The 25000-nt window shown below is 48.2% G+C and overlaps 1 protein-coding gene across 10 annotated transcripts in view; it reads right to left on the reverse strand.

Annotated features, from left to right (window-relative positions):
• Window positions 1–25000, reverse strand: part of LOC120047437 (transcription factor COE3-like) — a 106261-nt gene that overhangs the window by 6845 nt on the left and 74416 nt on the right. For all 10 annotated transcript variants that reach the window (XM_038992960.1, XM_038992965.1, XM_038992959.1 and 7 more), the window contains one exon: window positions 10705–10793. In XM_038992960.1, the coding sequence (XP_038848888.1) occupies window positions 10705–10793 (89 nt within the window). The remainder of the gene's footprint in view (window positions 1–10704; window positions 10794–25000) is intronic.

Raw genomic sequence — 25000 nt, forward strand, 5'->3', positions numbered from 1 at the left:
ACAGCCTACGTGTGATAAACAACCGTAAGTAAGCAGCTGTCTGCATCTCATTTTCATCACCCCCCTTCTCTCTCTCTCACACACACACACACACACACACACACACACACACACACACACACACACACACACACACACACACACACACACACACACACACACACACACACACACACACACACACACACACACACACACACACACACACACACACACACACACACACACATGCGCGCACACTGAACACATACTCACATACACTATATATACAAGAGTATGTGGACACCCCTTCAAATTAGTGGATTTGGCTATTTCAGCCACACCCGTTGCTGACAGGTGTATAAAATCGAGCACACAGCCATGCAATCTCCATAGCCAAACATTGGCAGTAGAATGGCCTTACTGAAGAGCTCAGTAACTTTCAAGTGGCTCCGTCATACGATGCCACGTTTTCAACAAGTCAGTCCGTCGACCTGCTTGAGCTGCCCCGGTCAGCTGTAAGTGCTGTTATTGTGAAGTGGAAACGTCTAGGAGCAACAACAGCTCAGCAGCGAAGTGGTAGGCCACACAAGCTTACAGAACGGGACTGCCGAATGCTGAAGCGCGTAAAAATCGCTTGTCCTCGGATGCAACACTCACTACTGAGTTCCAAACTGCCTCTGGAAGCAACACCAGCACAAGAACTGTTCGTCGGGAGCGTCATGAAATGGGTTTCTATGACCAAGCAGCCGCACACAAGTCTACGATCACCATGCGCAATGCCAAGCATCGTCTGGAGTGGTGTAAAGCTCGCCGCCATTGATGAATCACGCTTCACTTCATCTGGCAGTCTGACGGACGAATCTGGGTTTGGCGGATGCCAGGAGAACGCTACCTGCCAAAATTCATAGTGCCAACTGTAAAGTTTGGTGGGGGAGGAATAATGGTCTGGGGCTGTTTTTCATTGTTCGGTCTAGGCCCCTTAGTTCAAGTGAACTACAGCATACAATGACATTCTAGATTATTCTGTGCTTCCAACTTTGGGGCAACAGTTTAGGGAAGGCCCTTTCCTGTTTCAGCATGACAATGCCCCAGTGCACAAAGCGAGGTCCATACAGAAATGGTTTGTCGAGATCGGTGTGGAAGAACTTGACAGACCTGCACAGAGCCCTAACCTCAACCACATCAAACACCTTTGGGACAAATTGAAACACCGACTGCGAGCCAGGCCTAATTGTCCAACATCAGTGCCTGACCTCAGTAATGATCTTTTGGCTGAATGGAAGTAAGTCCCCGCAGCAATGTTCCAACATTTAGTGGAAAGCCTTCCCAGAAGAGTGGAGATTGTTATAGCAGCAAAGTGGGAACCAGCTCCATATTAATGCCCATGATTTTGGAATGAGATATTCGACGAGCAGGCGTCCACATACTTTTGGCCATATAGTGTACTAACACACACTTACACATTCTCCCAATCAGACATCTTGTATTGAGCCCCACAACTCCCTTCTCGAGCGCTCATGTCTCTGCTTGTAGGGGGTGGCCTTTTTGTCACAGCACTAAACAATAGCAAATTGTCATGATCAGAGTGCATCTTCACCAGCCTCTAATCAAAATGGCTGCCAGTGCACCCTGGAGGGAGAGGGGGAGCTGGGAGGGAGCAGCCTGAGGTGGTGGGAACCTATTAACACTTTCAGACTGCCTTCGGTGTTTCCGATCCGCCACTTTAGACCCAGGCTTATTAGAGCCACATTGCATGAAATTAGTTGAATTCCCCCTGTCTAATTCACCCCTCCCTCCTGCTCTCTCTCTCATCCACCCCCCTTCTCCATTGTCCCTGGGCTATTTCCCACTCAGAGGAGGAAGCGTCCAATCTCTACCCAGCAACCCAGTGGGTCGCCGTGGCGATGGCTCTAAATAACAATAACAAGCCTGATAAATAAATATTGTCTGGTGGAGGAGGAGTCGCTGACACTCGCCGGGGCTAAATGGGGGGACAAACACTCACACACAGGCATATTCACACAGCCCAGTATCCTTTCACAGGAAGAATGAGAGGAGAGGAGAGGAGAGGAGAGGAGAGGAGAGGAGAGGAGAGGAGAGGAGAGGAGAGGAGAGGAGAGGAGAGGAGAGGAGAGGAGAGGAGAGGAGAGGAGAGGAGAGGAGAGGAGAGGAGAGGAGAGGAGAGGAGAGGAGAGGAGAGGAGAAAGGGACGAGACGTCACAACACGACACAACACGAGAGTGGAAAGGAGACATGACATAAGGAGGACAGAGAAGAGGAGTGGGTGAGGTGGGGAGAGAAGAGGAGTGGGTGAGGTGGGGAGAGAAGAGGAGTGGGTGAGGTGGGGAGAGCTGGGTTGGTTGTTGTTTCCAGGGCTCTGGGGATGAGAGCTGGTGTTGTGGGAGCCTCTGCTGGAGGTCTCTGGGGTATTACAATGAGGAGGGGCCTCTGTCTGCCTGTCTGGAGCCTGATTGGTTCCTACAACACATCTAGCCTTTTCCTTGTGTAAAAAAAAAAGTTTAACTTGACCAAAAACTATGTCAAAGGAAATGTGCTGTGGTAAACATGTCCGGGAATAACTTTTTTTCTTATCATTTAATCATTTAACTATTCCCTCACTGTTAGCCCTGTGTTCACTGTTTGACAGGGAAAGAGTGCATGAGGATGCTCTTCTCCCTTTCTGTCCCCCATTTCCCACGACAAAATATGACCTCAGGAAAAAGGATCCAAGTAAAGTCGAATCAGTCTGAGGAATTACCATCTGCCCAGATGGGCAGGCCTGAGTTACAGAGTGAGGAAGGGGTGTGTGAGTTTTTGATAACTTCATGGATTCTCTTCTGAATATATACATCAATGGAAATTAGATTCACTAATATATTGGTTGATTTTATTTTTTCTATGTTCTACGTTTTAAATAAAGAGCATGCGTGAGCGTGTGTGTTTGTGTGTGTGTGTTCATACGCGTGCCTGTGTGTGAGAGTGTACCTTAGTAGAGTTTCACATCTATCTGAGATCCACCACGCCAGACTGCCCTTCCTCTGTGCCCACCTGCCTACCCCAACACTTCTACTGACCCCACAGCTATCCTGCAGACACACACCCCCCTGCCTACCCCAACACTCCTACTGACCCCACAGCTATCCTGCAAACACACACCCCCCTGCCCACCCCAACACTCCTACTGACCCCACAGCTATCCTGCAGACACACACCCACCTGCCCACCCCAACACACCTACTGACCCCACAGCTATCCTGCAGACACACAACCACCTGCCCACCCCAACACTCCTACTGACCTCACAGCTATCCTGCAGACACACACCCACCTGCCTACCCCAACACTCCTACTGACCCCACAGCTATCCTGCAGACACAGACCCACCTGCCCACCCCAAAACTCCTACTGACCCCACAGCTATCCTGCAGACACACACCCACCTGCCCACCCCAACACTCCTACCGACCCCACAGCTATCCTGCAGACACAGACCCACCTGCCCACCCCAACACTCCTACCGACCCCACAGCTATCCTGCAGACACAAGACACACAGACACCCCAACACTCCTACTGACCCCACAGCTATCCTGCAGACACACAGACACCCCAACACTCCTACTGACCCCACAGCTATCCTGCAGACACACAGACACCCCAACACTCCTACTGACCCCACAGCTATCCTGCAGGCACATAGACACACAGTCACACAGACACACAGTCACACAGTCACACAGACACCCCAACACCCCTACTGACCCCACAGCTATCCTGCAGGCACACAGACACACAGACACACAGTCACACAGACACACAGACACACAGACACACAGTCACACAGACACACAGACACCCCCACCACAAAAAAGCAATAGAGCTCTCGTTCCAGCTCCTGTCAATCTCCACCCCACCCCCAGCTCTACACCCGAACCCTGTCCCCTGTCCCTATCCACTGAGAGAGGGCACAATCTGTCACACCTTGGCACTGCCAACCGCTATACCCCCATGAGGAGTGTATCTCGGACCCCTCCTCCCCTTCTCTCATCCTCTCTCCTCTTATCGTCTCTCCTCTCCTCTCCCCCTCTGGCATGTGCTCGCTTCATTAATCTCCATTATAAAACAGAAGTTAGTTAATGTCTCTGAGGCTTGGCGGCTGCAACACCCTGCCTGCCACAGGGAACTTTGGCAACCCCCTCCCGCCCGATGCCTCAAACCCACACACATAGGGACACACACACACACATTCCTGCCTCTACACACTGGTGTGTGTGTGTTTGCCACAGTCGGTCTCTCCTTTTTTCATTAGGCAATGACAGACACAACAGCCTTCTCAAGGTAACGACGCCTTCGAGGCCTTACTGCTCGTTGGTGCTACTCTGCTTTGGTTTGCGTGTGTTTTGTGTGTTTGTGTGTGTGTGTGTGTGTGTGTGTGTGTGTGTGTGTGTGTGTGTGTGTGTGTGTGTGTGTGTGTGTGTGTGTGTGTGTGTGTGTGTGTGTGTGTGTGTGTGTGTGTGTGTGTGTGTGTGTGTGTGCGTGTGTGTGTGCGTGTGTGCTTTCAATTGTTTGAAATGTGTGGCCAGTTTCTGATGCTAAGAACAACCCCCTAAATAACCCCAATCTTGAAAACAAATGCAAAGAAAATACTCTTTGGAGGACATTCTCCAGAGTATTATCGCAGAATAAATGAAGCACTTCGTTATGTACAGAAATTCCTCAGCTCACTAATCTACAATGGATTTAGCTAATTATCTCCAGACAATAACAACAATTAGATAACCAACTAAGACCAGGCCGCCTGTTCTGAGAACCTTTAGATAACCAATTAAGAACAGGCCGCCTGTTCTGAGAACCTTTAGATAACCAACTAAGAACAGGCCGCCTGTTCTGAGAACCTTTAGATAACCAACTAAGACCAGGCCGCCTGTTCTGAGAACCTTTAGATAACCAACTAAGAACAGGCCGCCTGTTCTGAGAACCTTTAGATAACCAACTAAGACCAGGCCGTCTGTTCTGAGAACCTTTAGATAACCAACTAAGAACAGGCGGCCTGTTCTGAGAACCTTTAGATAACCAACTAAGAACAGGCCGCCTGTTCTGAGAACCTTTAGATAACCAACTAAGAACAGGCCGCCTGTTCTGAGAACCTTTAGATAACCAACTAAGACCAGGCCGCCTGTTCTGAGAACCTTTAGATAACCAACTAAGACCAGGCCGCCTGTTCTGAGAACCTTTAGATAACCAACTAAGAACAGGCCGCCTGTTCTGAGAACCTTTAGATAACCAACTAAGAACAGGCCGCCTGTTCTGAGAACCTTTAGATAACCAACTAAGAACAGGCCGCCTGTTCTGAGAACCTTTAGATAACCAACAGGCCGCCTATTCTGAGAACCTTTAGATAACCAACTAAGAACAGGCCATCTGTTCTGAGAACCTCATTTCATGTCATGTTACTTGACTTGGACCATTGAAAATACATCACAGAATTTGTGACATAACAGTGAGGGTTATCTATGCCTAGGTCTTGTGGTCCTGTAGCTGTTGGGGTGGGGGTGGGGGTGGGAGATGGGCCTTGCACTGCCTTGTTGTGAACCACACACACACACACACACACATATCCACATTCACACTCATAACCCCCCCTCTCCCTTACACACACATACACCCCACCCTCCCAACACCCATATACCCACACATGCACACACACCCCTCCCTATAGCGACGAGGAGAGACAACGCCATTGGATTCCTGTCAGCGCAAGTGCCGGCAATCAGAGCGCGGGTGCTTTAACGCCGCTGAAAGCTCAGCCCCAATCAATACGGTAATGCACTGCCTCCCAGTTATCATCATAATCTCTTATCACTGGCCCACACCTCTGAGGGGAGAGAGGGGGGACGGAGGGAGGGATGGATGGAAGGATGCAGGGATAGAGGGATGGAGGGATAGAGGGGGGATGGATTGAGGGATAGAGGGATGGAGGGATGGTGGGATAGAAGCAGCGTGACGGCTCATTCAATAATCACCTCAGCCAATGATCTGAAAGATTGAGGAGATGAAGGTACTACAGACGTTTCCATGGTGTGTCAAATGCTGGTTTAGTGCTAGTATAAAGTGTGAGTGTCACTTGAACTCAATATAACGGTAGTATCTTGATTCTTGAAATTACCCATTTGCAATATGAATAAACATCAAACATGGAATATGCAAGGGTGGAAAGATTCACTACATACTCTAGTAGAGAGAGAGAGAGAGCACCTCCCCACCATGAAGGGGGAAGAAGAGGGGACTTGGCGGAGGACTGGAGGGAAGGAAAGGAGAATTCTCTCCTCCATCCTCAGTGGGTCAACTGCCAGGACGGGATGAGAAGTTGGCCCTACAAGAGACTCCCTCCCTATGTGTGAGTAGGAAGAGTCTGTTCCCAGCCTCTATCCTGGAAGCCTCTACACTGATGTCTTTAAAGCCCTTTCTACCTTACACCGGGGGAAAAACAGGTTTTAGCTAGTGTATGTCTCTCTTTTATGACTTCAGACAGAGGTGGAAATCATTTCATCCACCATGCTCCATGCTCTCATCTGTATCCAGGCCAAGAGGGAAAGGCACATACAGTATTCTGGAGCGACAGACCACACATCTAGAGAGTGAACGTCTCTTTAGGGTACTTCAGAGCTCCAGGTGGAATAACTCACAAGAAGAACGATATGAAAGAGCAGGAATTATAGAATATCCTAAACGGACTGGGGTCATCTTCAAGTCAGGTCGATTGAGGAAATGAATTCCAATTTGACTCATGAGTTTGAAAATGCCTGTCATTTTCTAAGAGGATTTTGACTTGGGGCAGCAGGTAGCCTAGTAGTTAGAGTGGTGGGCCAGTAACTGAAAGGTTGCTAGATCGAATCCACGAGTTGCCATGGTAAAACGCTGTCGTTCTACCGCTGAACAAGGCAGTTAACCCACTGTTCTTAGGCCGTCATTGTAAATAAGAATTTGTTATTAACTGACTTGCCTAGTTAAACAAAGGTTAAATTAAAAAATTTAAAAAATTACTTGAACTTCTGTATCTATAAATTGAATCACAATTCATAACCTATCAACTGGAAACCCAGCCTATGTCACTTCCTCTCAGTGCTACTTTTAATGTGCAGTACTATATAACATTTTAGCGACAATACAAAATAGTTTTTCTCTCAAGGAATTGTATGTCTTTACTATCACAGAAAGACATTAATAATTGCTATTTTCATGTGAAAATGTTATGGAATGTGCCTTTATCATACTGCATGTAACTGCATCCTCCTTATCAAACATTGGACTGAACATGAGCGAGCAAAATCTCTCCCGTAACTCTTCTACCAATCTCACCTAACCCAACCCCCCTGAGCCCCAGCCCGTGCCCCTGGCCCCCAACGCCCCAGTCCTCCTTGCATCTGCCTCCAGACATATTCCACCTATTTTCTTCCATTGCTTTCCAGGAGCTCAATTATGGGAGGATGGCTCCCTGGTTCCAGTGGTTCCCGGAGAGAAGGGATCAGCAGACCCGGGAGAAGAAGCCTTCCGACAGGTCCCTTAACAATGATAAATCACCCCTTGCCTGGCTCTGCACAGCCGTCCCACAGCCACCTAGTTGCAACACATAGGGAGCGCTACCTCTAGCTATCTCTAGCTATCTCTAGCTATCTCTAGCTATCTCTAGCTATCTCTAGCTATCCTACAGGTGAAGAAGCCGGATGTGGATGTCCAGTGCTGGCGTGGTTACATGTGGTCTGCGGTTGGGATGCCGGTTGGATGTACTGACAAATTCTCTAAAACAACGTTGGAGGCGGCTTATCGTAGAGAAATTAACATTCAATTGTCTGGCAACAACTCTGGTGGACTTTCCTGCAGTCAGCAAGCCAATTGCACGCTCCCTCAAAACTTGAGAAATCTGTGGCATTGTGTTGTGTGACAAAACTGCACATTTTAAAGTGGCCTTTTATTGTCCCCAGCACAAGGTGCACCTGTGTAATGATCATGCTGTTTAATGAGCTTCTTGATATGCCACACCTGTCAAGTAGATGGATTATATTGGCAAAGGAGAAATGCTCACTAACAAGGATGTAAACAAATTTGTGCACACATTTTGAGATAAATAAGCTATTTGTGCATATGGAACATTTCTGGGATTTTTAATTTAAACTCATGAAACCAACACTTTACATGTTGCGTTTATATTTTTGTTCAGTATAGATTAGAGCACAAACTAACAGCTCAGGTCCTGGACTAGATATAGGGAGTGCAGGCTTTTGTTACAGACCAGCACTAACATTGCATTGAATATAATTGCCCCATTAACCCTGGCAGTTGATTCAGATGTAATGGCCAAACAGGTGGCAAACACATCTAGCCTAAGAGGTCATATAAGGCCAGAACATGCTTTTTCAGCCGTTAACACATTTTGGCCGACAAGACAGCAAACTCTTCACCTCGGTTAGCTTTTTAGCTCAGTCTCCATTTGTTTGTCTGCTCTGTATCAAAACAGGCCTCCCGTATGGCCGTATCTTAGGAAAATAGGCCCTCCGCATGTAAGGAACGCATCACCATCCAGGTGTCTATTTAAGAGGATTCATAGGCCGTTAAACTTGCCGTGACCTGGGAATGGGTCTTCTACCACAAAGATCCTGGAACAGAGTGGACCTCGCAAATATGCTGCTGCCTCCCATGCTGAGCAATAAGGGGAGGCTAGAGCTTAAACCACATATCCTCCATAGATCTGGACGGGGAAGTGTCCGCTTGCAGCCAAGGCAGACTGGAAATGAAATTAGAGGCGAACTGATCCAGCCCCAGCCTCCGAGGTCATCAGTGACCAGTTGGCCATGCTTTAGCCCCAGTCTGCTCTGTCTGTCTATCACTGGGGCTAGGGTTCCAGCTCTGGGACCGGCTCGTTGGAGAAGTGCGGCTGCCAACCTCCTAATCTAATCACTCAAATGGGGTTTCTCAGCTACAAAGGAAAACATCAAAAACCAACAGCCAGTGTTTTCCCCTATCATTATTTACATGGAATCCCACTTATTCCCACCCTTCTAGACTTGCTCTGTTGCTTCCTGCCTAAAAAATTACTTCAATTTGACTTCAATTGGTTCCAATAGCAAGTGTTGGTGCCTATTGCCTCTGAACGTAGCTTGGGGTAGCTTTGCTCCCTGCCTAAGAGACTCTACAAATGGTCCTGACCAACCTTTCCATCCTACAAGAAAAGCAAAGGAGAGAGGATAACAAAGAGATGAAATGTCAGCCTTACTGTTCCAGAGTGACTGTGTGAGTCTTTCCTGACAAGCCACATTGGGTGAGAGCAATAAGGTACTTCACGAATAGCAAGCTTTTATGTGTTAGTCTTGTTGTTATTTCCTTCTGTCTAAAATGTCGAGAAAGCTAGCGGCTGAAGAGAAGATGGAGGAAAATCTATACGCTTATTGAGTTTTCTTTTGAATAAATAAATATATAACGGCTGATAGGGACATTCTCCCTCCGCCACAAATCAGGGCATCAAAGGGGCCAGACAATATATGCTCGCTAATAGTATCAATTTACAAATAAACTGCTTTTTTGGTGACTGGATCTCAGATGTCAGATTTTGATAAATGGTTTCAATTTGGCAGCTGTTTTAGACTGTCAGGCCACATCTGATCGTATCCCTCTTTACAGCAGTTCCCTGCCCAAAACAATCTCACTCATTTAGTGGTGCACCTTTTTTGGGGGAAAATAATCTTTTCATACTAACCAGGCGGCAAACCGCCCAGGGCACCTGACGGCTGCCTGTGTTCTTGGCCCTGCCTAATGTGTGTGTGCGTGTGTGCGTGCTTGCGTGCTTCTACACTGAGTTTACAAAACATTAGGAACACCTTCCAAATATTGAGTTGCACCCCCTTTTGCCCTCAGAGCAGCCTCAATTCGTCAGTGCATGGACTTTACAAGGTGTCGAAAGCATTCCACAAGGAAGCTGGCCCATGTTGACTCCAATGCTTCCCACTTTTGTGTCAAGTTGGCTGGATGTCCTTTGGGTGGTGGGCCGTTCTTGATACACACTGGAAACTGTTGAGAGTGAAAAACCCAGCAGCTCTGCAGTACTTGACACACTCAAACCGGTGTGCCTGGGACCTTCTACCATTCACCTTCTACTATTCACCCTCTGAATGGCACACATACACAATCCATGTCTCAATTGTCTCAAGGCTTAAAAATCCTTCTTCAACCTGTCTCCTCCCCTTCATCTAGACTGATTGAAGTAGATTTAACAGGTTACATCAATAAGGGATCATAGCCTTCACCTGGATTCACCTGGTCAGTCTATATCAGGTTTTGTATACTCAGTTTATGTGTCTACACGTGTGCATGGAATGGAGATATATTTGTATAAGCAGTGACTTTGCATCTGCATGTTTGTTACTACCTCAAAAATAAAAATAACAAGACCAGAAACACTGTCTCAAACTCTACAACACCAATACAACATCATATAAACACCTGTTTCCAATTGTACAAGTTATCAGAACAATGTGCCCCTTGGCATCGGAGTATGTTCCAAAGGCCAGGTCCATATTGAGTGGAACAAATTAATCCAATCTAACAGATCTGGTTTGCCCTCTATAAACTCAGATATTTGGCAGTCCGAAGTCTATATGGTCTGGGTGGTCTTTGGAGTAACAACAGGGGATGATGTACTCCTTGGTGTCCTCTGAGGCATATCACTGACCTTAGGTAACCTCTCGGGATCTCCTGGGTGTCTGGGGATGACTTTCTGTAGCCTCTGGAAGCCGTAGTCGATGGTAGGCTCATTCAAGGCTGGAAAGAGAGAGAATTATCATGGTTAGAATATTGCTGAGTGATATCTCTACAAACAAAGTGGAGCGGCTCAAACATGCATTGCTCTTCGATAGCTTCCAATGGCACATTTAATTTTTTTTTTTTTTTTTTTACATCTGTATGCCTATGAAGACCTTCTGAAGGCCTTATGATGGCCTTATGAAGGTATTATGTCACATTCTAGAGTAGCATATCTCCCCTGCCTGGCTGTCCTGCCCTGCCCTGATACAGGAGCTCTACAATGGCCTTGTGTCAGCCCATCTCTTCCTCCACCGGCATGTCTCTCTCTTTCTTCTACTGCTGTTTATTAAGCGTGAGACCTTCTACTCAACCTGTCCCAGTCACTATCCCTTTCACAGAGCATTCCTAACTAATTCAATTGTACCGCCCTCACTCCAAGCCCCTCACACCTCCCCCTTATTATTTCATTACCCCCCCCGTTTGAAAACAACACAATCTCCATTCCTCTCCGTTTCCATACGAAGGGGAAAAGAGAAACACCCGGAAATGAGTTAGGGAGATATTTCTCCATAATCAAGCCCATTAATCATAAAAGGCTGTCAAATTTGACTTTGGGGACAATTTGTCAGCCTTCTTGCCCTGTAAGGATGATTGACACACCAAATGCCAGTAAGTAGAATAGCTAGTTTGCACTAATATGCATAACCGGCGCTTTCATGAATAAGAATAAGGTGGTAGCAGCAGCGCAGGGTCTTTTCAAAGGCCCGCTGCTGTTTGTCGCGAGCGGCAAATAGATGTTATTACCATTATAACAATATTTGTTTTCTTTCCTCAGGAATGGGCACCCGCGAGCTGCTAAATCAAATTTGTTGGAGGCCCGTTTCACACCAAGGGAAGGAGAAAAGGGCTTTCAGGCTGGGGCTGGGTGGGGATGTTATCTGAAGGGTGACGGAGCCTCCACGTTCCCTCTCCACACAGGCTTCCATATTGAATCTCTGCCCCTGGCCCCTGAGAGGCCTGGAATGGATTACTCTCTCATGGACGATTTCTCCCTTGTTGGGATGAAGAGGGGATAGTCTACTTTGAAACCAAACAGATGTCTTTGGATAATAAGGTATTCATAAGGCCTTGTCAGAGTGTTAAGGCTGAGTATTGGGAAAGGGAATTTCAACACAACCAGGGATAATTCTAAAAACAGCCATCTACCAAGAGAGTAGGACAAGTGAGAGAACAAGTGAAGGAGAGACAAAGCAAGAGAAAGGGGACGGACACACACAGGAAGAGAGAGAGAGAGAGAGAGAGAGAGAGAGAGAGAGAGAGAGAGAGAGAGAGAGAGAGAGAGAGAGAGAGAGAGAGAGAGAGAGAGAGGCAGAAAGAGAATCTCATCTCGCCGGGGAGGCTGGAGGGTAGTGGAACAGACGTCTCTCCCTCTACTGCCCCCCAGAAATTAAGACCATTACTTCCCCTTATTAAAATCCCCTAGCACTTTGACCCCAGCGCCCCATTGGCTGCCTGTAGGCCCCTGTCCTCTCAACCAATCGATACGGCTGCCTCCTCGCAAAGAGCCTGAGTAATTGGAGAGCGCCGACGCGCTGCGTGAACCCTGACCCCCTACGCATTACACACCCCATATGAAGATAGATTGCCTGATTTAGTGTAAACATATGCTGCAATTCCAGCCATCAGTGCCACTTTCTCCATCGTAATTTGTATTGATTTTTTTTTCGGGGGCCCAGCCATCTTCGTGTCTTTGCGGTGTCTGACGTTTGGATTTTTTTAAAGGGGAAAGATAATGCAGTTCGGTGGGAAGAGGAGGAGAGAATATGAGTGAGGGAGAGAGAGGGAGAAAGAGAGAGAGAGGGGTCGGCGAGGTATCATTTTTTATTTATTTAATCATCCAATTATTGCCCTCGATTTCTCCCTCTCTCCATGAAAGTGATCAAACAGTCGACTGGGGTCTCACTAAACAGAGCGTTGTTATTAGGTGACCACTCGACTGGGACAAAAGGGAGGGCGAGGGTGAATGGGATTTCCACTAACACACTCAACCAAGGCTGAGAGGAGTGGTAGTGAAACATGATCCCAGATCACACAACAGCACTAGGTACAGTAGATAGCACTAGGTAGATAGCACTAGGCAGATAGCACTAGGTAGATAGTGCTGGTGACAGCAGAACACTATACAAGTCAGACAGAAGTTTTTGGGTTAAGGAGAATAATCTAGTCCAAATTGAGGCTTTTAAATCAGCAGATGATACATCAATTTTGGGATTTATAAATTAATGACATGTAAGCATTAATTCTTGAAGAATATAACTTAGAAATGCCTCATGAGCTTAGTTCAACTGTCGTACCCCATCAGAACTAAAATATAACCTTGTTTTACGCCAATGTTTGTAAACAAAGTAAATGTAAACAAACACTATATAGCCTCATAACATGGTTAACATTCTACATTTGATATAATGGATGGTCAGTCCTTGCATCCATAGCTCTGTCAGAGTGATTACATTTCTCTAGCCGCATCCCTCAGCTTTTAACCAAACCAAGGGTGGGGATGCCGCTTTGTTATTGTTTCTACTGCTGATTGCTACTTTAAGGTCAGATAAACCATCTATCTGAAATATTCATAAATTGTCATTAGGCATGATAATGTTCATTTGATCATCACCTTAAGTGTCATTTCTTCTACTTTCATACTCTGACATCGTTCTGACAAAATGGAGGCTGCTGAATGGAGGACAGCTCAAAATAATGGCTTGAAGGGAGCAAATGGAATGGCATCAAACAACTGGAAACCATGTGTTTGATGTATGTGATACCATTTCACTGATTCCGCTCCCGCCATTACCACAAGCCTGTTCTCCCTGATTAAGCTGCCACGAACCTCCTGTGTTCTGACTTCACTATATGCAAAACACCACTTTTGTTGGTTGGGAGTATTGTTTCAAGTTGCAAAGTCTTTATTTTGAATACAAACAGTGTAGCTATTCCCTCCGCAAGGCAACAAAACAAGCTAAGCGTAGAAAGTAGAGTCGCAATTCAACGGCTCAGACACGAGACGTATGTGGCAGGGTCTACAGTCAATCACGGATTAGAAAAGGAAAACCAGCCCCGTCGCGGACACCGATATCTTGCTCCCAGACAAACTAAACAACTTCTTTGCTCGCTTTGAGGACAGTACAGTGCCACTGACACGGCCCGCTACCAAAACCTGCGGGCTCTCCTTCACCGCAGCCAACGTGAGTAAAACAGTTAACCGTCGCAAGGCTGCCGGCCCAGACGGCATTCCTAATCGCGTCCTCAGAGCATGCGCAGACCAGCTGGCTGGTGTGTTTACGGACACACTCAATCAATCCCTGTCCCAGTCGGCTGTTCCCAGATGCTTCAAGAGGGCCACCATTAATTCTGTTCCCAAGAAAGCTAAGGTAACTGAGCTAAACGACTACTCACTTCCGTCATCATGAAGTGCTTTGAGAGACTAGTCAAGGATCATATCACCTCCACCCTACCTGACACCCTAGTCCCCACTCCAATTTGCTTACCGCCCCAATAGGTCAACAGACGACACAATCGCAATCACACTGCACTCTGCCCTAACCCATCTGGACAAGAGGAATACCTATGTAAGAATGCTGTTCATCGATTACAGCTCAGCATTTAACACCATAGTACCCTCCAAACTCGTCATTAAGCTCGAGACCCTGAGTGCAACTGGGTCCTGGACTTTCTGATGGGCCGCCCCCAGGTAGTGAGGGTAGGAAACAACATCTCCACCCCGCTGATCCTCAACACTGGGGCCCCACAATGATGCGTTCTCAGCCTTCTCCTGTACTCCCTGTTCACCCATGACTGCGTGGCCATGCACGCCTCCAACTCAATCATCAAGTTTGCAGACGACACTACAGTGGTAGGCTTGATTACCAACAACGACGAGACGGCCTACAGGGAGGAGGTGAGGGCCCTCGGAGTGTGGTGTCAGGAAAATCACCTCACACTCAATGTCAACAAAACAAAGGAGATGATCGCGGACTTCAGGAAAAAGCAGAGGGAGCAGCCCCCTATCCACATCGACGGGACAGTAGTGGAGAAGGTGGAATGTTTTAAGTTCCTCGGCATACACATCACGGACAAACTGAAAAGATCCACCCACACAGACAGAGTGGTGGAGAAGGCGCAACAGCGCCTCTTCAACCTCAGGAGGCTGAAGAAATTTGGCTTGTCACCAAAAACACTCACAAACTGTTACAGATGCACAATCGAGAGCATCTTGTCGGGCTGTATCATCGCCTGGTACGGCAGCTGCTCCGCCCACAACCGTAAGGCTCTCCAGAGGGTAGTGAGGTCTGCACAACGCATCACTGGGGGCAAACTACCTGCCCTCCAGGACGCCTACAGCACCCGATGTCACAGGAAGGCCAAAAAGATCATCAAGGACAACAACCACCCGAGCCACTGCCTGTTCACCCTGCTATCTTCCAGAAGGCGAGGTCAGTACAGGTGCATCAAAGCTGGGACCGAGAGACTGAAAAACAGCTTCTATCTCAAGGCCATCAGACTGTTAAACAGCCATCACTAACATTGAGTGGCTGCTGCCAACATATTGACTCAAATCTCTAGCCACTTTAATAATAAAAAATTGGATGTAATAAATGTATCACTAGTCACTTTAAACAATGCCACTTTATTTAATGTTTACATACCCTACATTACTCATCTCATATGTATATACTGTACTCTATACCATCTACTGCATCTTGCCTATGCCGTTCGGCCATCGCTCATCTATATATTTATATGTACATATTCTTATTCATTCCTTTACACTTGTGTGTATAAGGTAGTTGTTGTGAAATTGTTAGATTACTTGTTAGATATTACTGCACGGTCAGAACTAGAAGCACAAGCATTTCGCTACACTTGCATTAACATCTGCTAACCATGTGTACGTGACCAATAAAATTTGATTTGATTTGTGAAAAGAAATTCCCATTTTATCTTAAAAGTGTAATATATCATCTTTCAATCCATGTGACAAACCTCCACACGTCGAGCCAGATGTCCTAACCTATTTCTAGAGGTTTAGGAGGAGGCTACCTAAAGCTCCCTCAAAATCAATTCCCATGTTGCTCTCTGTCTTATTTCAAACAGCTCTGCTTTCCAAAGGACCCAAACGACTTCAGTTAGCAGGAGCAAGAGGTTCAGTCAGAGTTAAAACAGTGTACCTCTACAAGGTCAACGTGATCAGAGGGGATGCTTACCTACAACCCCCTGAACCTAACAAATCTGGAAGACATGGTAGAGTAAAGCTGGTCCAATATTCTTAAATACCTTCCTTTCATTTGTTGCTACTGGGGTATTGGATAGGTGTTCAACTACAGAACTTTCACTAATAAAGTCCTTTCAGATTGGTGGTCTAGAATAGGAAGTCAGTTAATATTATTGGAACGTAGCCATAGTCTCACTGCTCTTTTACAATCAGTCTCACGGGTGGTAGGGACTAAGGCTCCCAAGCTTTAAAACGTTTGCATGCTCAAATGGTGCATTGGAAGAATATATATATACATTCATTCAGCATATGTTTACATCCTCATTCTCCAACATGTTTACATCTATTTATGTTGAGCTATTTTCTATGTACTTTTCCTCACCGCCACTGCCCTTCCAAACACTTAAGTGGCTTCTGCTTTTCTACTTGGCTGCTAGCTGATTCTGTACATATTTACCAGATATAGCTGATGGATGGAATATGCACTTTGGGAATCTTTTTTCTTCATCTTGCACAGCCATGTCCCCGATGAGGATCATCCCGAAACCCATAAATCTCCACTATCCTCCTCCACCACACTCAGCTCATAGGCTCTCCGTGGATTTTCCTTCATTGCACTTATCATTTCAAATTCCATATGAAATATACCATCAAGGCCCAAGCCCATGTCCAACGCCCGACTGACAGAACAGGGGATACGGGGGATTTGGAGTGGCTTGCATCCCAGAGCAGCATGGGCTTCATCTTTATTCATGTTATGATTGACGCAGGTCATCGCTGTGTCTACAGGTGTGTGTATCAGATCATTTCCTCCCTTCCTTCTGGGGGAAGAAATTGTCAGTCGCACAACAGTGTGAGCCATAAGCAGAAGGACTGATCTGACTCTGCTATGTGTAGCTTGCTGGGGGTTGTGGAGCCTGCTGGGGGTTGTGTAGCCTGCTGGGGGTTGTGAAGCTTGCTGGGTGTTGTGTAGCCTGCTGGGGGTTGTGAAGCCTGCTGGGGGTTGTGTAGCCTGCTGGGGGTTGTGTAGCTTGCTGGGGGTTGTGTAGCCTGCTGGGGGTTGTGTAGCCTGCTGGGGGTTGTGTAGCCTGCTGGGGGTTGTGGAGCCTGTTGGGGGTTGTGTAGCCTGCTGGAGGTTGTGGAGCCTGTTGGGGGTTGTGTAGCCTGCTGGGGGTTGTGTAGCTTGCTGGGGGTTGTGTAGCCTGCTGGGGGTTGTGTAGCCTGCTGGGGGTTGTGGAGCCTGTTGGGGGTTGTGTAGCCTGCTGGGGGTTGTGGAGCCTGTTGGGGGTTGTGTAGCCTGCTGGGGGTTGTGTAGCTTGCTGGGGGTTGTGTAGCTTGCTGGGGGTTGTGTAGCCTGCTGGAGGTTGTGGAGCCTGTTGGGGGTTGTGTAGCATGATGGGGGTTGTGTAGCCTGCTGGGGGTTGTGTAGCTTGCTGGGGGTTGTGTAGCCTGCTGGGGGTTGTGTAGCCTGCTGGGGGTTGTGTAGCCTGCTGGGGGTTGTGGAGCCTGTTGGGGGTTGTGTAGCTTGCTGGGGGTTGTGGAGCCTGCTGGGGGTTGTGTAGCCTGCTGGGGGTTGTGTAGCCTGCTGGGGGTTGTGTAGCATGATGGGGGTTGTGGAGCCTGCTGGGGGTTGTGTAGCCTGCTGGGGGTTGTGTAGCCTGCTGTGGGTTGTGTAGCCTGCTGGGGGTTGTGTAGCCTGTTGGGGGCTGTGTAGCCTGCTGGGGGTTGTGTAGCATGATGGGGGTTGTGTAGCCTGCTGGGGGTTGTGTAGCTTGCTGGGGGTTGTGTAGCCTGCTGGGGGTTGTGTAGCATGATGGGGGTTGTGGAGCCTGCTGGGGGTTGTGTAGCCTGCTGGGGGTTGTGTAGCCTGCTGTGGGTTGTGTAGCCTGCTGGGGGTTGTCTAGCCTGTTGGGGGCTGTGTAGCCTGCTGGGGGTTGTGTAGCATGATGGGGGTTGTGTAGCCTGCTGGGGGTTGTGTAGCTTGCTGGGGGTTGTGTAGCCTGCTGGGGGTTGTGTAGCCTGCTGGGGGTTGTGTAGCCTGCTGGGGGTTGTGGAGCCTGTTGGGGGTTGTGTAGCTTGCTGGGGGTTGTGAAGCTTGCTGGGTGTTGTGTAGCCTGCTGGGGGTTGTGAAGCCTGCTGGGGGTTGTGTAGCCTGCTGGGGGTTGTGTAGCTTGCTGGGGGTTGTGTAGCTTGCTGGGGGTTGTGTAGCCTGCTGGGGGTTGTGTAGCCTGCTGGGGGTTGTGGAGCCTGTTGGGGGTTGTGTAGCCTGCTGGAGGTTGTGGAGCCTGTTGGGGGTTGTGGAGCCTGCTGGGGGTTGTGTAGCTTGCTGGGGGTTGTGTAGCCTGCTGGGGGTTGTGTAGCCTGCTGGAGGTTGTGTAGCCTGTTGGGGGTTGTGTAGCCTGCTGGGGGTTGTGGAGCCTGTTGGGGGTTGTGTAGCCTGCTGGGGGTTGTGGAGCCTGTTGGGGGTTGTGTAGCCTGCTGGGGGTTGTGTAGCTTGCTGGGGGTTGTGTAGCCTGCTGGGGGTTGTGTAGCCTGCTGGAGGTTGTGGAGCCTGTTGGGGGTTGTGTAGCCTGCTGGAGGTTGTGGAGCCTGTTGGGGGTTGTGTAGCCTGTTGGGGGCTGTGTAGCCTGCTGGGGGTTGTGGAGCCTGCTGGGGGTTGTGTAGCCTGTTGGGGGTTGTGTAGCCTGTTGGGGGCTGTGTAGCCTGCTGGGGGTTGTGTAGCATGATGGGGGTTGTGGAGCCTGCTGGGGGTTGTGTAGCCTGCTGGGGGTTGTGTAGCCTGCTGGAGGTTGTGGAGCCTGTTGGGGGTTGTGTAGCCTGCTGGGGGTTGTGGAGCCTGTTGGGGGTTGTGTAGCCTGCTGGGGGTTGTGGAGCCTGCTGGGGGTTGTGTAGCCTGCTGGGGGTTGTGTAGCTTGCTGGGGGTTGTGTAGCCTGCTGGGGGTTGTGTAGCCTGCTGGAGGTTGTGGAGCCTGTTGGGGGTTGTGTAGCCTGCTGGGGGTTGTGTAGCCTGCTGGAGGTTGTGGAGCCTGTTGGGGGTTGTGTAGCCTGTTGGGGGCTGTGTAGCCTGCTGGGGGTTGTGGAGCCTGCTGGGGGTTGTGTAGCCTGTTGGGGGTTGTGTAGCCTGCTGGGGGCTGTGTAGCCTGCTGGGGGTTGTGTAGCATGATGGGGGTTGTGGAGCCTGCTGGGGGTTGTGTAGCCTGCTGGGGGTTGTGGAGCACCGACCTGTTGACAAGCATCTAAAGCCCCCTGTTACACACATGCATTATGCTATTGATTTACTCCTTTCATCCCCCTCTCTCGCTCTCTTTTATTTGTCCCTCATTCAAAATAAGATGAAATCGCGACACACATGCATGCAAACATACAATGCAAAACATCCACTCTGACTTGCTATACAGTATTTTGTGTCAGCGTAAACAGTTGATATCCCCAAACATTTATCCATCAGCATCTACACTGCACTGTACATACTGTACAACAAACTCAATACATAAACCTACAGTACACACCACCCCCCCCCCTCAACACACACACACACACACACACACACACACACACACACACACACACACACACACACACACACACACACACATGCACACACCCCTCACAGTGAAAGCATAGAAAATAAATTCAAAGCAAAAGGCTTGATCAATCACCCGAGCCTGCCACTCCAACACTCCGACCTCCCCCACCTTGCGATCGATGCTCATAGAAATTTCATGAACTTTAAACTGTGATTGACAGACAGACAGATGGGCCCCAGACAGACATGGCATACTGGCCTCTTTAAAGTGGTGAGCCACCAGGGAAGATGAAGGGGCCTCTTCCCGCCTGTTCCCTCACCAAACACACACTTTTAATTAAGACTAAAACACTTTGCCGTTATGGCAACATTTAGCCAGACTGATGTACTCTCTATGGCTCCTATGACCTCTATTTGCCCTTGTCTGACACCACTCTAGACCACTAAGCCCTGTCTGACACCACACTAGACAACTAACCCCTGTCTGACACCATTCTAGACCTCTAACCTCTGTCTGACACCACACTAGACCACACCACTCTAGACCACTAACCACTATCTGACACCACTCTATACCAGTTACCCCTGTCTGACACCACTCTAGACCAGTTACCCCTGTCTGACATCACACTAGACCAATAACCCCTGTCTGACACCACACTAGACCACTAACCTCTGTTTGAGAACACACTAGACTACTAACCCCTGTCTGACACCACACTATACTGCTAACCTCTGTCTGACACCACACTCGACCACTAACCCTTGTCTGACACCACACTAGACCACTAGCCCCTGTCTGACACCACACTAGACAACTAACCCCTGTCTGACACCACACTAGACTACTAACCTCTGTTTGACAACACACTAGACTACTAACCCCTGTCTGACAACACACTAGACTACTAACCCCTGTCTGACACCACACTAGACCACTAACCCCTGTCTGACACCACACTAGACCACTAAGCGCTGTCTGACACCACACTGGACCACTAAGCCCTGTCTGACACCACACTAGACCACTAACCCCTGTCTGACACCATACTAGACCACTAAGCCCTGTCTGACACCACACTAGACCACTAAGCCCTGTCTGACACCACTCTAGACCAGTTACCCCTGTCTGACATCACACTAGACCACTAACCCCTGTCTGACACCACACTAGACCACTAAGCCCCGTCTGACACCACACTAGACCACTAAGCCCCGTCTGACACCACACTAGAGCACTAAGCCCTGTCTGACACCACACTAGACCACTAAGCCCTGTCTGACACCACTCTAGACCAGTTACCCCTGTCTGACAACACACTAGACTACTAACCCCTGTCTGACACCACACTAGACCACTAACCCCTGTCTGACACCACACTAGACCACTAAGCGCTGTCTGACACCACACTGGACCACTAAGCCCTGTCTGACACCACACTAGACCACTAACCCCTGTCTGACACCATACTAGACCACTAAGCCCTGTCTGACACCACACTAGACCACTAAGCCCTGTCTGACACCACTCTAGACCAGTTACCCCTGTCTGACATCACACTAGACCACTAACCCCTGTCTGACACCACACTAGACCACTAAGCCCCGTCTGACACCACACTAGACCACTAAGCCCCGTCTGACACCACACTGGACCACTAAGCCCTGTCTGACACCACACTAGACCACTAAGCCCTGTCTGACACCACTCTAGACCAGTTACCCCTGTCTGACACCACTCTAGACCAGTTACCCCTGTCTGACACCACACTAGACCACTAAGCCCTGTCTGACACCACACTAGACCACTAAGCCCTGTCTGACACCACACTAGACCACGCAGTTTTGAAGAGGAAAAAAAGAGGATAAACCACACCTGACTTTCAGAGGAATATTCTATCAATGGAGTAGGCCTATCGGTTTACCGCATTCTAAGGTATGAACGTACTCATATGCCTCTGCAAATCCTACACAGATGTCAATGGGGACATTTACGAGGATGTAACTCATATCTGGATTCAACCCCCCCAAGTCAATGAGTACTTATCACATCCATTTAATGCTACAAGTGATCAAACAACAACTTATTGTAGTTCTTTGAAGTTACTGGCGGAAGATTCCTTTTTTATTAGAAAGAACAGTGTTCTCCACTGAGGGAATTTCCCTCTCTTCCACAGAGACATGCCACATGTCATATATTAAAGACACAGATCAGCTCTTCTCTGAGGGGACTTGTGGAACAAATGTCAGATAATTTGCGTTTCTGTGGGGACATTTTAAGCTGTAACTCAAAAATAATAACTTCTCAGGTGTGTGTGTGTGGGGGCGTATTTCTTTGAGGCACACACTTTGCCAGCCTTGTCACTCCAGTCTAATCAAGGCACCAAGGAGGTAATTATTCACTAGCTGATTAACATATCTCACCGCTGAAGCGGATGCACACTCTAATCACAAGGGTTGCGTCATTCTCGGATCTCACAGGAGACAAGTGAGGCAACAGAAGGGAGTGGGTGTGTTTCTGTCACCTCCACTTCTCTCCATGCTCTAGAGGACAACAATCTATGTGATGTTCCTCTGCGTCTATGTGAAGAAACTAAATGTTTGATCCGACTGTTGTTCAGTGCAATACTGTCGGTACAGGGTGGGAGGTATGTATGCTCAATCATGTGGAAATCTACAGTACAACAAAATTAAAATTAGGAAAACAATTGACACATGGTTAAAAAATGTGTCTTGCTATACAGTACATGCAAGTTGATACCACACATGCTTATGCATAATTACCTCCATATGTTGCAGTGAGAGTAATTAAACAATAAAAGTGCAGTAGTCAATTAGTCAGCTTACAGTACTTCAAAAGAAGTTGTCAGCAGAGAAGGGAAAATCCAACACACCACGGTGAGGAAGTAAAATATTTTACAGAGGTTCAAATTCGACACTACGGCAAAGCCGAGGTATAACTCACTCCTTTGTTACATGTTCACAAGACCTTCAGCATACCATATGGAACATTCTGCTAATGTGTTCCATGTGGCCAGCCTGTGTAAGAGAGAGAGAGAGAGCGAGAGAGACAGACAGACAGACAGACAGACAGACAGACAGACAGACAGACAGACAGACAGACAGACAGACAGACAGACAGACAGACAGACAGACAGACAGACAGACAGACAGACAGACAGACAGACAGACAGATAGACAGACAGACAGACAGACAGACAGACAGACAGACAGACAGACAGACAGACAGACAGACAGACAGACAGACAGACAGACAGACAGACAGACAGACAGACAGACAGACAGACAGACAGACAGACAGACAGAGACAGCGACAGCGACAGAGAGATAGAGAGAGATACTGGAGAGAGAGAGAGAGAGAGCGAGAGAGCGAGAGAGAGAGAGAGGGAGGGAGGGAGGGAGGGAGGGAGGGAGGGAGGGAGGGAGGGAGGGAGGGAGACCATTGTTTTCCCCTCACAGTGATAGGAACACTGCCCAACGCCAAGGCAATATGCCCTGTGAGAAAACAGTGACTGCCCATGCTGAAAACCTCTTAATGGTTTAGTGGCGTTTTAAAGGGCTTGAGAGGTAGTGGGCGCCAGGTCTCCTTTACGCCACACAACAATCAGGTCCCAACACCAGCTCCTGCTCGCCGTCTCTGCCATTGGTTGCCGTCTTTTTCCGAATAACCTCATCCAAACCAGCACCGAAACAATTGCCAAAAGTCAGATTAACCCAAATAAAAGTCTATGTAGCTTGACCTGTCTTCTCCCCCCACTTCAGTCTAACACCCAATCTCTGATATGCTCATAAAGAGAGTTAAACTCAGCAAAAAAAGAAATGTCCTTTTTTCAGGACCCTGTTTTTCAAAGATAATTCGTAAAAATACAAATAACTTTACAGATCTTCATTGTAAAGGGTTAAAACACTGTTCCCCATGCTTGTTCAATGAACCATAAACAATTAATGAACATGCACCTGTGGAACGGTCGTTAAGACACTAACAGCTTACAGACGATAGGCAATTAAGGTCACAGTTATGAAAACTTAGGACACTAAAGAGCCGTTCTACTGACTCTGAAAAACACCAAAAGAAAGATGTCCAGGGTCCCTGCTCATCTGCGTGAACGTGCCTTAGCCATGATGCAAGGAGGCATGAGAACTGCAGATGTGGCCAGGGCAATAAATTGCAATGTCCGTACTGTGAGACGCCTAAGACAGCGCTACAGGGAGACAGGACGGACAGCTGGTCGTCCTCGCAGTGGCAGACCACGTGTAACAACACCTGCGCAGGATCGGTACATCCGAACATCACACCTGCGGGGCAGGTACAGGATGGCAACAACAACTGCCTGAGTTACACCAGGAACGCACAATCCCTCCATCAGTGCTCAGACTGTCCGCAATAGGCTAAGAGAGGTTGGACTGAGGGCTTGTAGACCTGTTGTAAGGCAGGTCTTCACCAGACATCACTGGCAACAACGTCGCCTATGGGCACAAACCCACCATTGCTGGACCAGACAGGACTGTCAAAAAGGTTTTGTCTCACCAGGGGTGATGGTCGGATTCGCGTTTATCGTCGATGGAATGAGTGTTACACTGAGGCCTGTACTCTGGAGCGGGATCGATTTGGAGGTGGAAGGTCCGTCATGGTCTGGGGCGGTGTGTAACAGCATCATCGGACTGAGCTTGTTGTCATTGCAGGTAATCTCAACGCTGTGCGTTACAGGGAAGACATCTTCCTCCCTCATGTGGTACCCTTCCTGCAGGCTCATCCTGACATGACCCTCCAGCATGACAATGCCACCAGCCATATTGCTCGTTCTGTGCGTGATTTCCTGCAAGATAGGAATGTCAGTGTTCTGCCATGGCCAGCGAAGAGCCCGGATCTCAATCCCATTGAGCACGTCTGGGACATGTTAGATCGTAGGGTGAGGGCTAGGGCCATTCCACCCAGAAATATCTGGGAACTTGCAGGTGCCTTGGTGGAAGAGTGGGGTAACATCTCACAAGAACTAGAAAATCTGGTGCAGTCCATGAGGAGGAGACTTAATGCAGCTGGTGGCCACACCAGATACTGACTGTTACTTTTGATTTTGACCCCCCCTTTGTTCAGGGACACATTATTCAATTTCTGTTAGTCACATGTCTGTGGAACTTATTTATGTCTCAGTTGTTGAATCTTGTTATGTTCATACAAATATTTACACATCTTAAGTTTGCTGAAAATAAACGCAGTTGACAGTGAGAGGAAGTTTCTTTTTTTGCTTTTTGAGTTTATAATGTTTTTGCTCTCATTTCTATACTCTCCAGTCCTTTGTGTTATTCTTCTTTTATTCTGCTAAGTGTCATGAACCATATGATCGCCCTCTCGCTCTCTCGCTTTCTCTCTCTCGCTTTCTCTCTCTCTCTCTCTATCTCTCTCTCTTT

Source organism: Salvelinus namaycush, chromosome 5 (assembly GCF_016432855.1).
Source record: "Salvelinus namaycush isolate Seneca chromosome 5, SaNama_1.0, whole genome shotgun sequence".
Classification (NCBI taxonomy): Eukaryota; Metazoa; Chordata; class Actinopteri; order Salmoniformes; family Salmonidae; genus Salvelinus; species Salvelinus namaycush.